Source organism: Ambystoma mexicanum, chromosome 2q (assembly GCF_040938575.1).
Source record: "Ambystoma mexicanum isolate Mex_15411 chromosome 2q, UKY_AmexF1_1, whole genome shotgun sequence".
NCBI classification, from domain to species: domain Eukaryota; kingdom Metazoa; phylum Chordata; class Amphibia; order Caudata; family Ambystomatidae; genus Ambystoma; species Ambystoma mexicanum.
Window position 1 is genome coordinate 428,564,591 of NC_090924.1, and position 19,373 is coordinate 428,583,963.

General features: G+C 47.9%; 1 protein-coding gene across 4 annotated transcripts in view; it reads left to right on the forward strand.

Moving 5' to 3' along the window:
* LOC138569469 (uncharacterized) overlaps positions 1-19,373 on the forward strand; it is a 442,006-nt gene that overhangs the window by 257,588 nt on the left and 165,045 nt on the right. For 2 of the 4 annotated variants that reach the window (XM_069647461.1, XM_069647459.1), the window contains one exon: positions 15,178-15,222. The exons of the other annotated variants lie outside the window; for them this stretch is intronic. In XM_069647461.1, coding sequence (XP_069503562.1) covers positions 15,178-15,222 — 45 coding nt within the window. The remainder of the gene's footprint in view (positions 1-15,177; positions 15,223-19,373) is intronic. 4 annotated transcript variants of the gene reach the window in all.

Here is a 19,373-nt window from a genome sequence, read left to right on the forward strand (position 1 = left end):
CTGCTTCCTGGGACCCTCACGGACACGCTCCTCTCTGTCTCCATCTGCTTTCCTGCAGGGACCTCCCCCGCATAGCCTGCCGAACTCTCGATCTGGGCCGATAGGTAGAGAACGCCTTTTCTCCTTTCCCTATCCTGTTTTAAATTACAGGTGTCCAATCCGCTGATGTGAAGGACTAGACTGCGTGTCTTGCTTCTTGGTCCTGATCCTCATTGCTCTTGGCCTCTTCCTCATCCCAGTACTGCCACTGGATACCGTGTGAGTGTATCATAACAGAAAATGGTGGTACTTGGTGAAGGGGTAAGAGAAGGGGTTGAGGGAAGGTGGGAGGGACAACGGGATCCCTGTGTGGTCACTGCTCTCAATGGAGTCCTCCCTCCCAATGAGATCCTCCCGCTGAGTACCACCTCCAGAGGGACTATCGGGTAGTGGCCTCCAATTGTGCCAGAGTTGGCGTGAATTGTATGTCAGAACAATGTAAACACAATGTGCAAGGATGGGATGTACTAAAGTACATTTGGTAAGCTTGTACCTTCAGTACAATCGGAATCTGGGCCAATTGCTAACTTTGTGTTATATACCTTTGTCTCCTATCTGTCTCCCCACCTCTTGCACCTGTCCTCCCATCCTTCTTTCCTAGCGCTCTGTGGCAAATGTTTATTTGCATTTAGCAAAGTACAAAACACCACATAGATAGATAAATAAATAAAATAACCTATTTAAGAGGGATACTTCTTTACTGACACTTTAGTGTAAAAAAACAAAATACGGAAAAAGAATCATAGGCAATAATTACTTCAGTGTAAACTAAACAAATCCCTTCATAGCTGCTAAATATGTTTTGCTATAGGCTAATGGTGTGCCTCTCCATAAAAAAAAGGTTTAAATTATTGCACCTAGATAAACTTAGGAAAAAGGTTCAACATTCTTTAACCAGGCATGCTGCTTAATGGAGACAGAAAACAGGCTGCGTGCATATATTATCAACTGCATAGTTTGGAACAACAGACATAGGACCTCATTGCAAGTTTGCTGGTATCCTGCCGGTATTAACTGTGGGATACCGGCAAACTGTAATACCGTTCCTGTCACTTGGTCTGTCGGAATTACTGGCAGATTCCAAGTGGTGGAAACACCAGTAAATCCCCATTCCATGGAGTCTGAGAGGACTCCATGGAGAGATGTGCCAGTTTTACCAGCACCAATATTACCGTGTCAGTGATGGCAGCAGTTTTTTGCCAGTAGGGTGGCGGATATATCTCCAGTTCAGAGCTGGAGGTAAATCCTCCACCCTAATGGCAAACTTGTAGTTGACCGGTCCGGAAAAGTGCAGGTATACTATAACCGGCACTTTATTTCCAGATCGGCCAACTTGTAATGCGGCCCATAGAGAAAGTACTATTGTTACTATAACACTTAACACATACTGACATTGGGCCTCATTACGACCCTGGCGGAGTGGGTTTACGCCAGCGTTATTCGCGGCGGACCCGTCCGCCCTACTACGAGATTCCGTAGCGCCATGGAGCGTTTTCCGCCTGGTTTTTCCGGGCGGAGAAATCCATGGCGCTACGGGACCTTGTCGTTAATTACGCCACCGTATTTTGAGGTGGCGTAATTAACGCCTTCCCCACTCCCATTATACCCTATGGGGCAAAAATGGGAATGGGGAAGGGTAAAATGGGGGATGGGGATTTACCCCCCCGCCAAGGTCGGAATGGGGCGGAAAATCCGCGAACCCCCATGGCGCTATCGGCAGCTTTTCGCCGTGCTCCAAGGTGCATTTTGCACCGCGATTTCCGCCCGGGTCGTAATGAGGGCCATTCTCTACGAAAGAATTAGAAACACACATTCCAGTTTGTCTGCTTGATCATCCCAGCCAGTAATTCCTTTTGAGAGAAAAATCCAATTAAGTGCACATTTAAGTGATTATTGAGCTTACCTCTTCTGCATGGATGAATCTTGATAGTTTCTAAATATAAAGCATGACATTTACTGTTGTTATGTTGGTCTGCTGAGTAATGACGTGCTGCACTTGGTTTTCAATTGTAAGTCAAGACCGGAAGCGTGTACTATTTTCCGACTCTCTGTTCTTTATTTGAGCAGCAAACAAGGAGCCTAAGGATGAAATCAAAAAGCTACATTTCCCAATAACAAAAGGGAAAATAGTAATCCAACTCCCCTGCCCAATCCGGCATGCCACATGTGATCTACTCCTCCAATCACTGACCGAGGTCCTGCATAACCATCTCTCATCAGCCTCGTACTTCCTCTATCTTTGCTGCTCAACCAGCAGAATTATTTGATTGTGCGATAGCTCTGAGTCATAGGTAGGCTGTGCACACGATTACCACTGAGCAATGTCTGTGCTGTTTATCCATTTTCTTGTTGGCATTCCTCACCCGTGGTCATATTTTGTAAGGCGTACTCATTTTACTTCTGCGGCTGACACCTCAACCAGCGCTCTCAATATTCGAGCAACGTTGACCCAGCGCGCAGAAATGAGTGCTGCTGCAACAGTCTGTGCCAAGAATACAGATGCTGCATGAAGACACAGACATCCTCGCCGAGCGTAGAAGAGGAAGAAGTGGCACCCTTCCCAACAGTCCAGAGACACTGGTTCTGTTGCTGTCTCCGGTGCTTGGTCAATTCCAGGGAATAGCCACATATTGCGCAGCAATTTCTTTTGTTGAAACCCCTCCATACAGTGGAAAGCTGCATCAGAGCTGGCCTTTGTTGAGGCCTCGCCCCGCCCCTGCCCCGCAGACCACATGTTCACTGATTGAGAGTGCAGTGTGCCCAGAGGCCCTCTAGGAATTCACTTCTTGGGATGCTTCAGCAATCAAGAGGGAATTCATATCGATTGTCTCAAACACTCAGATTTATCTTAGGAACCTATTGTAGGTTGGTTAGCCTGCTCTATCCACACAATCTTTCCCTTACTGCTGCATCACTGTGCTCTGCAGCACCTAAAGGTATAATATTTCAGGCAAGATCGTTCTTACAACTAGCTGGTTCCCCTATTGAGGAGGTGAGCATGGAGTTGTCCTGGGGACTCCAGCACATGAAGGAGTGGATGGAAGAGCGATCTTCGATGACTCTCCAGATCTAGTGATAGAGGCTGGCTCCAGTTTGCGGGTATGGGAAGCCTGGTGTGGGGGGATCTGACGAGCGGCGGACGTAAACTATCTGGAGCTGTTTGCATTGAAGAGCTTGACCTGGGACATAGTGAAGTGTTGTGTACTGTTGAAGATAGACACATATCTGTGGTGACATACAGCAACCGTCTGGACAGTACAAAGTCCAGAATGCCGGCAGAATTAGCTAAGAATTTTGGGTATTTCTGCCTGGTTAAGAAAGTCTCACAGTTACCTGGGAACGTGCCTTTGCTGTCCAAAGGGATTGTGAACTGGAATTCCAGGCATTTGAAAGATTCCAGCGGTTGGCAGTTGGAGAAAAACAATCTTGCAGAGGCTTATCAATGGGAGGGTTCCATGCCAGATAGACCTATTTGCCTTGAGGCTGAACAATCCTGTGCCCCCGAACAGCCAAATCTTACAGATGTTCTTGTACTTATAGCCCTCTGTCATTTGTTTTGTGAGCTTTCTTGTGGTGCTTGCCACACCACGGAAGGCTTACAGGACATTACATTCTTTAAGGTCGGCCATCTCGGCTAGACACAAAGACATATTTATTTATTAAATTTAAATTTATATAGCGCGCAGGCAGCCCAGGGGCATTGTGGCACTGTTACTTGCAAGGAAGACTTAGTTACAATGTGTGCAGGTTGTGCCTTGGGTTACAGTGAGGCAATGACCTGTGATCAGATATACCACATAATACATCATACAATACAATTATGAGGGCTAGGCCATGTAATTGTTAGATGAACAGGGTCGTTTTCAGGGTTTTCCGAAAGGCGGTCAGTGAGGGTTCAGAGCGCAGGGAGCTAGGGAGGGTGTTCCAGTGTACGGCAGCGAGGTACGGGAAACTGGAGCCCCCTGCTCTGGTCCTTTTTACCCTGGGTACTGAGAGCATGCTGGCATAGGGTGATCTAGTGGGTCTTGTGGAGGAGACCAGGTGGATCCTCTGGGAAAGGTACATTGGGGCGGCAAGATGGACACATTTGTGGGTGATGCTTAGAGCCTTGAATAAGATCCTCTCCTTTATGGGGAGCCAGTGGGAAGCTTTTCTGGCAGCGGTGATGTGCTCTCTCTTGGCGATGCCTTGTGCAGCGCGTAGGGCACTGTTCTGTATTACCTGGAGCTTCTCAAGATTTTTGTTGGAGGTCCCAAGGAAAAGAATATTGCAGTAATCAAGTCGCGAGCCGGTTATGGCCCTGGCTATGTTAGTGCAAGTGTCTTTTGACAGATAAGGTCTGATTGCGTTAAGGAGTTTTGCATGGTAAGCGGCCGAGGAGGCAATGGCGTTTACTTGTCTGGTCATGGATAGATTGGAGTCTAGGTAGACGCCTAGTGTTTTTACCGTGTCAAGTACTGGGATCGTGATTGAGTCAATGGTGAAATGGCTGAAATGAGCATCAAGTTTCTTGATGGTGTCAGGGGAGCCTACGAGTAGGAGCTCAGTTTTGTCGGAGTTCAGGCAGAGGCCGTTGATAGCCATCCACATTTGAATTGTGTTGTAGATGTTGTTGAGGGTAGCAGAGTCCGTGTCATAGTCGCCTGTCAGAGTGAGAAGGATCTGTGTGTCGTCGGCGTAGTTGGTGTAAGAGATGCCCATGGCGTCAAGGATGAGGAAGAGGGGGCGGGTGAACATAGGGCCTCATTACACAGACGGCGGTAAGGGTTTACCGGTACCGGTAAAACCTTACCGCCTTACTACGAGGTCCCTTTGCGGGTTGGTGAATTTAACGCCTGCTCTATGCAGGCGTTAAAAACCAACCCGCAAAGGGACCAGGGAGCTAATTACGGTACCGCAATTTGCGGTGCCGTAATTAGCACCTTCCCCATTCCCATTATGCCCTATGGGGCAAAAATGGGAATGGGGAAGGGCAATGGGGAAAGGGGGAATTACCACCCCACCAACCTTGGAATAGGGCAGTAATTCCCCTTTCCACCAAGGCGGTGCCGGTATTTTACCGGCATGGGCCAAGGTGCTCATAGCACCTTGGTCCACCGCCGTCCGTGTAATGAGGCCATAGACTGGTGTTGACGAGGTGCTACAATTGTTACAAAGGTGGCCAAATAAAGACAACCTGGCCAGGGAGGCCTTAACAGCCAAATTAATTCTGCTTCTCTGTCTAGTCTTGTGTAAAAGGCTTTCCGACATTGGTGCTTTGAGGTAGGCAGTAAGAGCGATTCCCTGGAAGAAGCGTCCTTCCTTAATAACTGGAGGACCAGGTATCAAAACAGTTACTTATTCAGACTTTTTGGATCAGTTTAAGGTTTGCCTGGTTAAATACATCAAAGCTTACAAGGAAGTGACAGAGCTTTTCAGGCACCTAGGAGAGTCAAAACATGTCACGTTAAAGGGATCAATCAGATCTGTCTCCTCTGCAACCATAGCCAGATGGGTTGGATGGTTCATGCAACAGGCGGGAATTGACACAAATGTATTTAGGGCACACAGCGTTGAAGGCCTTCTATCTTAATGCTTGACTGAAGGACATCCTTAAGGGAGTAGACTGGTAAAACAGATTTGTGTTCAAACATTTTTATTTTAAACCGATCATTCAAAGGGCCTTGGTGAAGTCATGATTCGATTAAAGACATGGAGGTGAAGGAGTATCCCACTGGAATCGCTCAGCATTGCAGCGAGTTAGAGGCTTACAAGCAAGGTTGGTCAGCGAGGCCTGTTAAGCATATCATCACTGCATGTTTCTAAGCAGGTTAGTGTGATAGTCTGCCCGGAGTTGACAAATGTTTTGATTTTATTTCAAATTCTGCCAAACCATCGGGGTCGTAAAAAGACACCCCAGAGGCTTCATGTGCCATGGTTTTAAAGTTTAGATTAGCTCCATGCCTTCGTGTTTTGATACACCATTGCAAGACAATAGAAGGGCTAGGATGAGAAGAGATGGTTATGAGGCACTTCAGTCAGTTATTGGAGTAGTATAGCATGCGTGGCAGGCCCCGTTGGCAGTGGTGTTGGACTACGATTTTCACTTCTGTTATTGGGAAATGTAGTTCTTTGAGTTTATCCTTTGGTTCCTTTTTGCTGCTCGAGTAAAGTAAAGAAGGTTAGAGCATACTACTTTGCATCTGTGCCTTTAATAAAATGATGACTTTCCTTAAAGTTAGTATGGAAAGTCTGTATTTTGGACCCACTTTTTGCTTTTATTGTCTATTATGCGATCCTTTAATCACCTTGTTGTTTTCTCAACATAAAGCTTGCCAACTGGGCATTTGTGAGCCTAAACGGCATGGCCATTTGGCACGTTTCAAAGACTCTCAATTGCATGTTCTGTCCAGTAGTCGGATGATTTAATATCTCCCTTTGATGAAATTGTTGCAGCAAAAGGACTGCAGACAATGATAAGTGCCTTTCTTGATCTTAGCCATTGGGGTGTGTAACATTTATGGGACAACTGTGTCTGCTCTTGTAAGTTAATTGGAAAAAGCGCAGACATTTGCTCATGTGTAACTCGTAAGTTTCGTTCAGGCTAACATTTTGCATTCTTTAGACATGAATGATTTCCAGTGTTTAGTGAAGACGTTTTGAATTTGGTTGGTAATAGGACCGTAGGTCAGCACACAATTTATTGCTTCATTCTTCAGACTTCTATTGAAATATGTCACTGCTTCTATCTCGTTATAAGGTCAGTTTTTGTAGTGTGGACCATAGCTGATTGTTGCTGTATCCCCTAATTTTAAATACTTTAATCATTTTCTGAAATATATAATGGAGTTGATCTGGTAGACTGATAATCCTTCTGACTCGCAGATATTGAGGGTAAAGCAATGCACTAAGTGTGGAGAATGGATGCCTAGATAAACAATCTATCGTTGAATTTATATTACTGGTTTTAAGTAAATTGAGAATTTGATCTTATTGGTAGAGATATCCAATAATGTGTCCAAATAGTTGACATTATTCAGTCCTACTGAAAAAGTAAACTAAATGGTGCGATGAATTGTGTTCAGATATTTAAAGAAAAGGTGTAAATCACTCACACTAGACTCCCTTTTGGTGAAAACATTGTTGCTGTATCGCAGTCCAAATGTACCTCCTTTATTTAAACTGTCAGAATTCAATCTTTTTGATTGTTACAGATGCTCCATAAAAATGTTAGTATATTGTAGCGCAAACTTGGTGCCCATTGCTCTTCCTACAATCTCTCTCTGTAGCACATATTCCCAGACCTGAATGGTTGTTGTCCAGTAATAATGTCAATAAAGTGACAAGAAACCCAGTGTGCATCCCCTCAGGATGTTTGGATTGCATAACAGTGCAAACTGACACCTACTGTCACTTTGTGGGATGTTGGAGTAAAGACACACAATATCTATAGTAGCTAGTATTGCATCAGTCCATTCAGAAATTGCTTCTAGGTTGGTTATGATATGATATGACATGGCATTTGTAACGCGCCTATACACAAGTGTTTCACGCCGCGACGAGGCAGGGAGGGGGGAACAATGGGAGACAGACAATGATCCTACTAGGCCAGGTGTCATTCAGATTGTGCAAGTGCATGGGTAGGGGGGACGGGAAAAGTGCACAGGGGAAAGGGAGAGGGGTTATAATGTTGGTGGTATTTTTAACATTCTGTGGTCCTTTAGTTATGGGACGTTGCAAAAAGATATCGTTATATTTAGCAATGGGTTCTTTAATCTTTTCAACCTAGGATAAAATGGGCCTCCCCAGAGGAGAGTGCACATTTTTGCGGAGCTGTAAAAAACATTCTCATGGATTTGGGCCCTGTATGCTTCCAGACTCTCCAAAAACGTTCTCAAGTATATTTCACCCAGCACACTTCTTGACTTTCCAGAAGCACAGCCTCTGGGAAACAACTTTAAAGAGCAATAGATGGGTGTTTTCTCTAGGGTTAGATATTACATGGTTGGTTTCAGGGCCTACAACAAAACAGTGCCAACGATTTCCGGTCAACATTCTCATTTACAACAGGGAAACTGGACTTCAGGAGAAGGATGGCGGACAACTAAGGTCATGTTCTTCTACCCCCCTCTGACCTTTTAGGAATATGAAATATGGACCCAGAAGGGGGCTCAACTCTCTCCTTGAACTCCCTCAGGTTAGCCCTGGGCTCTGGTCCAACGACCCTGGTAGGCTTTGTTGCTCTGGGACAGGGCCTTCACTTTGTCACATAAGGCAACCTTTAGGCAATATTCCATCTAATTTGTGCTTTACTGTTTGTTGTAGGACTTGTTTATTTTCTATTAAACATTCATCCAATTAGGTTTTTGCCTAACTATGACATGGTAGCATCAGGCACACCGTGATTGGATAAATACTCCTGTTACTCCATTCCTTGTGTACCTCGTCCTTCTGTTTATGCGTATTTTCCTTTTTTACTTCCTCCCCATTCCTTCCCCCATTGCCTCCTTCCATTTCCTTCCACTCCATTTTTATATGCTGTAACAGAGTAGAGTTCCTGTACAATGTCTATAGCTTTACCTTTTCTCTGCCTATGGCCCTGGTTACGAGTATGGTAGTAAACTCGCAAAAAGACAATGGGCCTCATTACAACCTGCCAGTCCGGGACCGTGCAAAATCCATGACGGCGGTAAAAACGTTTCCGTGTCCGCAAGGTTGCGGAAAAACCGTCCGATTACACGCTGTCGGTCGCGCGCACCACACGGACTCGGAAACGTTGTTACCGCCGTCACGGAAAACCCCACGGAAATGGAAATAACGAAGCCACAAGTGGCGCAAAACCCGTTTCCGCCTCCGCCACCACGGACACGGAACCGGAAATACCATGATCGCCAAAACAGGAAACAGAGAGGCGGCCATCATATAAAAGCACAATCCATTGCCATCCAGAGCCAGCACAAGCACAATCCTAACTCTGAGAAGCCAAAAGGGACCACCAGCATGTCTGCCAGGATTCCTGCTCAGAGGCAGCGCAAACAGCGCTTCAGCGAGGCGGAGCTAACCGTCTTGGTGGAGCACATTGTGGACAATGCTGAGATGCTGTTCAGCGCCGACCAACGGCGTGCCACACAGCAGCGGAGGAAGGAGGTGTGGGCCGAAGCTGCACGCAAGTGCACCGCCGTGGGCGTGGCAGTGAGGAGCGTGAAGGACTGCCACAAGCGTTGGGACGACCTGAGGCTGAGGGTACGCAACCTCATTTCCACGCACCGCCAACGCAGCAGTGGGACAGGCGGAGGACCCCCTTCCCCACTGAGGCTGCAAGCATGGGAGGAGCGTTGCAGCAGCGTCCTCCACCTAGAGGGAATCCATGGGATCGGGCAGGCTGAGGCAGGAGTGAGCCCACCTGCAGATGCCGGTAAGTGCCCAAACATGAATGCCACATGTAAATATGCAGTTGTGAGTACTGGGCCAAAGGACCCATTAACAACCCCCCCCCCCCAGGCAGTGCGTGTGTGGGCCAAAGGACCCACTAACAACCCCCCCCAGGCAGTGCGTGTGTGGGCCAAAGGACCCATTAACAACCCCCCCCCCAGGCAGTGCATGTGTGGGCCAAAGGACCCATTAACAACCCCCTCCCCCCCCAGGCAGTGCATGTGTGGGCCAAAGGACCCATCATGATCCGTATGGCAACCAATATCACTGAATGCAGACACCAGCAATCAGATGCATGTGACAAACACTATTCAATGTACAATCTTAATGACGCATGTGATGCACCCATCTGCCACCACAACAACACTAATTGCATGCCCTTTGTGTCCCCACAGCCGTTTCAAGTGACAGTGATACTGCACAACAGGCCAGCCAATCTGCATCGGCAAGTACACTAGCCACCACCACCACACAGGAGGATGCTGCCGGCAGTTCTGCACCTCTGGCCACATTACCAGCCACTACAGATGTGCGGCACACCACCACCACCGACATCCCCACCGTCTCCACACTGGCTGAGTCTAGACAGGTGCCACGGGAACCTATCATGGACACCCAACACAACTCCGAAGGCAGCAGCACTGCAGAGGGGGCGGCCTGCAGTGATAACAGTGCCCCGCAAGAGCACTCGGAAACGGGGCCACAGGGGGAGATGCCCACATTGGAAGACCTGGGCTCCTTCCATGAGCTGGGGTTCAGCCCCACTTCACTGGGGAGTCCCATGAGGTCGCCCACCCCATCCATGGCCGAACTGAATGCCCGCATGCAGCGGATGGAGGACCAGCAGGCTACCCTCACCCAGCTGGTGGAGAGGCAACTAGAGGAATCCAGGCTGCAGAGGGAGAGCTACAGCGCCTCAGTGCGTCGCCTGTCGAGGTCCATTGGACGCTTTGCGAGCACCATAGTGACCCTTGCACGCCATGTGCGGGAGGGCAACGACCACACCTCCAGGCTTGTAGAGGCCATGTTGGTTGGCCAACAGGCAAATCTGGCACGGATGCCCTCAATCCCAGATTCTGGCCCATCAAACACTACCACCCCATCCAGCTCCACTACTGCCAGTCCAAGGAGGCGCTCGAGTAGGCTAACTGGTCCTTCGGGCAAGGTTGCACAGGCACAGAAGCGCACACGGAAGTGATGGCATGTGTGTGGGGCAGTGCAGGACACATGTGGACTACAAGGGTGTGAGAGGGGTGGGCACGTTTGGGTGGTGGGGTAGGTAGTTTTGGGGGTTTGGACAATGGGCTCTGGGTGGGGGTGGGCACGTTTGGGTGGTGGGGTAGGTAGTTTTGGGGGTTTGGACAATGGGCTCTGGGTGGGGGTGGGCACGTTTGGGTGGTGGGTGGCCCCGGGTGTACAGCTTCCCTAACCAATGCACCTTCTTCCCTGTTGTTATCACATCAATACATCACCATTTCAAATCAAGACATACATGTGTGGACATTGATCATTTATTTTGCAGTGCAACTATTAATTCATTGTCGTCACCATGTTTGTGCATTTCTGTGAATGTGCTGTGACTCAAAAGTAAATGCGAATCAGGGCATCCCGTGCTCTCTGGCCATCATGTGGACCCCCAGGGAGAGGCGGTGCCATCCCATCCCCATCTCCATCCCCATCCCCATCCCCATCTCCATCCCCATCCCCATCTTCCTCATCTGCGTCTGGTGGCATTGGGATGTTCCTGCACAGGCATATATTGTGCAGCATGGCACATACGAGCGTGATTTTGCCCGTCTTCACTGGGCTGTACAGCAGTGATCCGCCAGATCTGCTCAGACAGCGGAAACGGGCCTTCAGCAGTCCAAATGTCCTCTCAATCATTCCACGTGTGCGGATATGTGCCCTATTGTATGCCTCTTCATGCCTGTTCCTTGGTCTCCGTACAGGTGTCATCATCCATGGCGTGAGTGCATATCCCGCATCACCTACATGGGATGTAGATGGGGGAACATGTCAGTGTTTGTGGCATCATGTCCTCATCTGCTGCTGTGCATTTGTGTATCATCATTCATTCATGCATATGTACCATGCAGTGTATGGAGGTATGTCTTGGGCATCACGAGGTATGTCGCTGACTGCATATGGGCCTACACATTAACTTGCATGTTTACTGTGCCCTGCGGGTGACATTTGATTGTGTGCATGTCATGGTGCAGTGCTGTCCACACATGGCAGAGTGACTCCACTGTACGGAAGTAGTAAATACACGTCGTCTCATTTACACGCCTCTCATGCTTTTTGGGGCAGTGTTTCAATTGAGGGTGGGTGTCTGCAGTGGCACAGGGTTCATGGGACAGTGAGGGGATTGGCTGTGGCAGCGTGTGCACGGGCACATTGTGGTGCCCTGTCATGTCTTCCTTCATGATGTTTGGCATCCGCTGTGTATTTGGTAGATGGAAGGGGGGTGATGCATGTGCGGTCACAGCGGCACACTCACAATGCTCATTGGCCTGGACACACACACACCACTCCGACAGGGTTGTAGCATCGTCAGCTGTACTCACCCAATAGCCATGTGCTTTGTCCGGCATAGCGTTCCATGTACCGTGGCAACGTGGAATTCCGCAGTACCATTGAGTCATGTGATGAGCCTGGGAAACGTGCGCAGCAGTGTGTAATCAGTTGCATGGCATCACAAACCATCTGGACATTCAAAGAGTGATACTGTTGCCATAGCTGCAGGGTTGGCTGGTTGCCGCCTGCGCCTCCTCCGCCTACGCCTCCTCTTCTGCGCCATTACTGCCACCATGTGCAGTGCTGCCTGTTGGTTGAGTAGGCCCAGTCCCAGTGCTACTAGACCTGCTGCCTGCATGGTTCTGTGTTGTGTTGGGCTGGGTGTGGCCCTTTTGTAGGCTCCCAGTGGCCTGCTAGGTCCAGCTGGGCTGATTTGGTGCACCTGTGCCCTGATTCAGTTCAGCAGGCAGTGTATAACGCCATGTTCGCGGTGGCGGCGGTTCCGCCACCGTGATCACGGTATTTACGCCATTTTTTTGCCGGTATTTCCGTGTCCGCGCTAGTTGTGATGCTCACGGTGTTTCGTGTTGACGGTAACGGAGGGGTTTCCGTGCAGACGGACTTAACGGGAACCCTATTTCCGCGGTGGCGGTTTAGGGTGGTGCTATTACCGGGGCCGCGGTTCATGATTGCGCGGACATGGAAACGGTGCCGGTATGGTTTTACCGGCAGTGTTAATTCCGGACCGGAGTACTTGTAATGAGGCCCAATCTGTTAAATACTGCTAACCCATGTGGTAAATGTAGGCACACAATATGATTATGCCTTTACCACCTTGAATGGGGTAACGGTATTTAGTGGATTCCGTAACAATCTGACCCACTCCCGATATTACTGGAAATGCATTACCTCATCTGGTAATATTAATAATGGAACCGGAAAAGACCACATTCCGAGAAAAGAACACACGTCTGTGCGGCCATTAATGCTACTCAATCCACTCTGAGTATACATCCTTGAAAAATGAGCTGCAGACAGGAAATAGGGGACCCTGCAGGGGGCAAGGGAGGTACAGAGGAAGCCCAAATATTTGGAGCAGGAGCTCATGATGCTCACCGAAAAGGTAGTCAAGTAGGCATTGATGCTGTTGGGCCACCTGATGGTGAATACTGCCCCAGCCAAACTTTGCAACAGGAGGCAGGACTGTGGCAGACCCATACATACAACGCTGGGAGGCAAAGGCAGCCACAGTTGCTAAACAAATCAATGTATGGATCACTGCCTTCTCATTGGCAGAATAACTGACCACATTTCATCCATGTGTTTGCATAGAAAACAGTATCTAAGATTGACCGTCTGAGGGACAAACACCTGTAACTGCTGCAAAAGTCACTGTTCCTGTGTACTACATACCAACAGCGCCAACAGGCAGGAGGGCATCCAGGCAGTCAGCTGGCACTCCTACCCATACAGCCATGCCAGGCCACTCCCGCCGTGAAGCCAGCCCAGAGCGCACCACAAGCAATCCTTGTGCAAAAAGAAGGACCACGCCATACTCGGTTATCTTATGCCCATCCTGTAGATGTTCTGGAACTCATTCTGACATCTCAACTGTTTCTAGCTGACCTTGGAGGTGTCTAGGTATAGGTGGGCACAGCTCACTCCACTGTATACATCTACTGGAGTTGGCATAGATGACTAGGATGGGGACCAGGGCTTCACTGGAGTGTGGTCATTTTATGGGCATGGCTCTGTCAATGGCAAACAATCACTGTCTACTGTGACCTTATGTGCATCTCCTTCCACAGCACCACACTTGTCAGCTGTGACAGATGAAGCCACTTGCCCAGAAGATATCATACAGGTCCAACCCTAGACCAACGTCTCTATGAGATGGCGACCAGACTACAGGGGCAGGAGGATATTTCAATTGAACACCTTCATTTTCTCACAGACACTCAAAAGGCCATAAGGGGTCATGGGAAGAGGACACTACAGCACAAATCATGTCTTTGCAGGAAACTGTACAGCATTGTCGGTACTTTAAACCTCCAAAGCCGCCAGCGCATGAGGGAGAGCACCAAGGCTTGCATCCAGGGCTTTGCACTTAGATCTGGTATTTTAGAGTGTGTGGTGAGTCCATTTACAATCCTTGGCCACAACCTTTCCAAAAACATCCACCTCAGTCAACACTACAAATGAATCTGTCTCTAGCATCCCAGCCCATAGGTCTACCAGACTAGTACAACCACAATCCCCAAACCTGCCTGGCAAAGGGAAGAAACCCAGGCCAAAATGAGGGCTGCTGCTTATTGTTTGCCACTGCAGCTGGGGTAGATGGGTATGGTGGGGCGATGGTAGGTAGAGGGGTGTGTTTGGAAGAGGTAAGGTAGAAGGGTGTGTTGGGGAGGGGGAGTGGATAGATTTTCGCTGGATGGACAGATGGCTTGAGGGTCTGTTGAAGAAAAGGCATTGTACTGAAATTCCATGTGTGACGAGTTGTATTTTTTAAACTTTAATCACGGGTTGAATCAGGGTGAGCATGTTGATGTTACAGTATGACATGTAATTTCCATGTATGTCCATGTTTGATGCAGAATTTCTGAGCCATAGGCCTAAGCCATGATGCAATTGTCAGGTCCGATTCAGTAAATGTGAGTACTGCTGTAGAAGTGTTTACATATATCTCAGTAGTGTTATCGTGCTAGAGTCTGGGAAGAGAGCCAAATGACCTTGAAGTAGAACACTGCAGTCCTTCTGTATAAACACACAGCTGTTCAGTACGGCGGAGCAGGAAGACCAGGAGGCAGATGGCTGGAAGGAGAGCAGGAGCCATGAACCTTTCCAGATGGGAGGAGTCAACTCCCTCCTAATTCTTTTTTCTGGATTTTTGAAGCCCTAAACTGGATTCTGGTTATTTTGATTTTTGTTTTAGCAGAACTTGAATTGATTTTTAACTGCTTGGGGAAAGATCTTTATTTTTGCCCCCAAGGCACTTCAGCTCACAGCCTAAGAGCAGAAACCTTATTATGGATTGGCTATGTGCTGGCCCCAGTAAGTCCAATGAACATTTAATTCTTTTTGAAGCATTTTATCTTATTTTGTAAGCATTTCTGATGAAAAGCTCATGGTGCAGTAATACGTGGCTTTTTGGATTTTTTTCCATTGTTTTCATGTTTCCATTTTTTTTAAATTATGGATTTTTTTCAGGCATCCAGTTCTGTCCAGCCCTCATCTCTCTATCCTCTACAGTTAGTGAGTATGATGTGTTTTGTTTTACCCTTCATTTGATATCACATTGAAAAGGTATTAAGGTATTGATTGAGGCAGATGCCTCTATGAGATTGCTTATCATGATTTGGTGAGGCAGGTGCTAGATTGCCTAGCATGATTTGTGAGGTTGCCTATCACAATCTGGTGAGGCAGGTAGTTGGGTTTAAAGGTGACTGATTTCTTGGAGCAGGTTGACCAGTCTTAGACTTGATTTGAGGTAGAGGCAATGACAATGGTTCAGCTTTTCCATTAATTATGTTTTGCATTGTTATGTGTGTTGTGTATAGTGATGATAATAATGGTAATGTTTCTTTATACAAATTACTCATAATTCAGAGATTTCTTTTTTACATGAGAGTGTAAGAAGCATTTATTGAGTGTTCATTACTGAGTGATATGTATTTGAACATGAACTTAAGGAGTGGGGCATCTATATTAATGCATTGTGTATTGATGTGTTATGCATGGTACATGTCTTTTAACAAACATATGGTGGGTTGCTGGATGATGTGAGCAGTGAACTATCAATAAAAATATGTGTGACACTGGTAAACCTCTCCTGTGTTGGCAATTGAGAACAGCCGCCTATTGCAGGGGTTGTTGCCTGCTCTCTTTACTGTTGCACAGTACATGCTTTTCCATACCCCATCTTCTACCACAGCCCTTGCTGGAGGCGTCATGGACACTTCCCCCTGGGGGTGGCGGGAAGTCTCTGGAGGTAGGGGTGATCAAAATCATATCACTTTGGCGCCCCAGATGGGACATTGCTCACCTTTCCCTAACAATATCTTTCCCTAACAATAGTCTCACCACCTGGCTACTGCAGTGGGTCAGGGGGGGTTGCTACAGGGCTGGCGATACAAAGAATAAAATACACTATAGTGAAGAGCAGGGTGTAAAACTGTAACGCTCACCTTGTATCCACAGGGACGCCTCTTGACTGGTCTTGGATGCTTCTGGAATACTGCACCTTCTCCGGGGGTTCGTGCTGCCAGGGATCTGTTCTAGAAGACAGGAGGTGGATTTTAGCTACTACTCATTCCCTGGAGACCCACCTCCCGGTGTTCCCCTTGCGAGTCCCCTTGGGACTTCTCTCACCTTGGTTTTCGTAATGATGCGCTCTCCGTCCTGCTGTGCTGGGCAGGGGCGCGTTGTCGTTGGCACCATTCCGCCGAGTTACTTCACTGGCATGGGCCTGGAGTCCACACCGGCTGCGACTCCACTTTTCAGGTAAGTCTTTCGTATTAAGAATAATGTCTGTATTGGTAGATGCTCTAATACCCTTCTCTGCCTATCTTGCAGGTGCTGGTGGAAAAACACTGATTCCGGAGACTGAGCTCGAGAAGGTAAGGGTGCGCTGAATGCGGCACTGAGAGCATCCTTGAAAGTTGGATAACCTGTGCTGTTGTTTCTTGCAGGTCGCGGGAGGAATCCTGGAAGAAGTGATCGAAGTGAACCAGGCGCCGATGGACGATGTTTGGTTGGCAATGGTCTTCCAGGAGTGCTGGGTAGGTAAGCTTACTTGATGTCTTGTTCTCGCTCCTCTTTCCAGGGATGTTGCAGGAGGAAGACGAAGATGTTCAAGAAGACTCCGGGTGGAAAGAAGAGCTGAAGCTGGGCAGGTAAGGATGACTGTGGTTCTTTGTCTTCTCTCGCCCGTGCAGGCCAAGATGCTGAGCAGGACCCGGTGCCATCACGCTGCAAGAGCAGAATAACGCGAAGCGCTGCCTTGAGTCGGGCATGGTTTAAATACCCAGCAGGTATCCCAGGTGCCTTCAGGGCGGGCCCCGCCCTGGATGCTAGACTGCTAATTGCAGTTCCCCATTGGGCCTTGTGGGGGCAGCCATGTTTGTTCATTGCCCATTGAAAACCTCACCAGTCCTGTGAGCCCGATGCCAACGGCGCCAGGACGGGCTCCAAGGGACCCGAGAGGGGCAAAATAGGACCCTTCGGGTCTTGTCAACACACTGTGGCGAAGACCAGAGGGCCCGAGTTCCTTGGTCCGCAACCAGGGTTGTGCCAAAAACAAAGCTTAAAGCACTTTAGTGAAGAGCAGGGTATCTTTTCAAGCAAGTCCTCTAAACAGCTATCAAGCTACAAGGCATTAACACACTCTAGTGAAGAGCAGGGTGTCTAACAAATAACTTAAAGCACCCGAGTGAAGAGCAGGATGCAAGCAAATACTCTTGACAGCTATCTAGCTAAAAGTTATTAGAATGGCTAACCCACATGATGATGTCCCTATACCTGTGACCTGCCGTCGTGCAGGAACCAGGTAGTTACAGGTAAGAGGTGTTGGGAGTATCAGCACCAACTTCACAGTTGCAGTGCCTGGAGGATTGCCAGGGAAACCCTGTTCAGATACATACAGACAGCTGGTACCAAGCCAGGAGACATCTACCTTTTAAACCCTACACACTAGGGGGTATCTAGAACAAATACAGTACACACCCTATGGGCATCCGGAAGTAGCCTTGCAGCAGGTAGACCAGCAGAACTGGTTTCAAGGGGGCTTGACATACCCCACCACAAGGGCTAGACATGGTCCTTCCTTTTGCTATGGAAGGGTTAACCTTAGAACACATCCTTAGGTTCCACCCAGATAGGGGGCAAATGGCCCATATACTGGGGAGCACTATGACATTTTGGTGACACATTTTGACACTGACTGTGCTCAAGCTTTAGAATATAGAGCTTTGTGAGCTGCTCCAGTAGCACCCAGAGCAAAACTAGCAGGGGAGGAAGGAACACTTCCGTTCCGGACCCTTAAAGCCTTACTGGGCACTTGCCCCACAAGGCAGAAGCACATCCCTATTTAGTATTTCAGGTAACTGAGACAGCTAGAGGCAGTTTATCCTCAGGTCACTCCTCAGTAGAGGCAGAGGGCGTTAGCAATCATAATGCCAACAGGTTGTAATCCACCCATGGAACAATGTGATAGTTGGGTGTCAGTGTATAGTCGGTTGTACCTTCATTTAATTGGGACTCCTTCAATAACAGCACTAACCTCCATTCTGAACGAGATATTAAACTCCCTCAGAGCAGAAGCATCAATGAGTTTAGGGCTGGCAATAGCTGGGGGCAATTATTACATGGTAGAAGTACTTATGCCCCTTATAAATGGTGAATCAGTAAGACTATAAGTTATCAGACGCTTAGCAGTTTTGCACAGTGACCAAGAAAGGAAACTCCAGTTCGGCCACATAGTAGCAGCTACTTATCGGTCCCTAGGCAGAGATCACCTGGGTAGACCCGGGGGAAGGGGAAAAAAAAAGGAATCAAGTAAGAATAAGCCCTCAAATAGAGCATCTCCTACTAGTACCACTGGTACCAGACAGGAACTAAGCATATACACCTTCTCAGCCAGAGGCAGATAGGAAAGGGAAGGACAAGGTCTTCCAGTATGCCCTTGCCAAAGAAGAAGCAGAAAGCGATCTGGAGAAAGAGATGGCACCAGTCCCAGGCAAGAAGCTGGTTGGGGCAGAAGTGGTGAAAAAAGCACCTATCAGTTATGAGATAGGGTACAGGTTAAGCAGCCACCAAGATACAGAGATAAAGACTATCCTTGCTTTCCTTCACAAAAAGAGAAGAAACAGGGCTAAGCAAGGGAGAGCAGAAGACTACCAGGAGGAATGAGAAGAAAGGAAGCAAACTGCAGCTTTGAGAATGAACAGTGGCAATAATGGTAGACGTTCTAAACCAGCCTCATAGGATAAAACCAATGACTAAAGATCCATGGGATTGGTTAGTGGTACAATTGGACCTTGGCACAAACGTCTCCATATTCAAAGAAAAGCACAGGAATCTTTTACATCATATACCTACTAATCAAACAGCGGAGGGTATTACTTACATAATAGAAGTGGTTAAGGAAAACAATATGTATATAGTTACAATTCACCTTGAAGGGGAACATCCTAAAGAAATAGAGGCACTATTTTGGTCTAATTTGCATAGTACACAAGATGGCCTTTTAGCAGAACACAAGTGTTAGGGAAAGCCCTAGAGGGGAGGAGGTAAATAAACCGACTTGTTTGAGATAAAGTTGGGCACATCGTAGTGAGCTCCTATGCAGCCTCATGGGCTGCTTTAGGTGCAGTACAGTTATACATAAATCATGTAGGACATGCCAA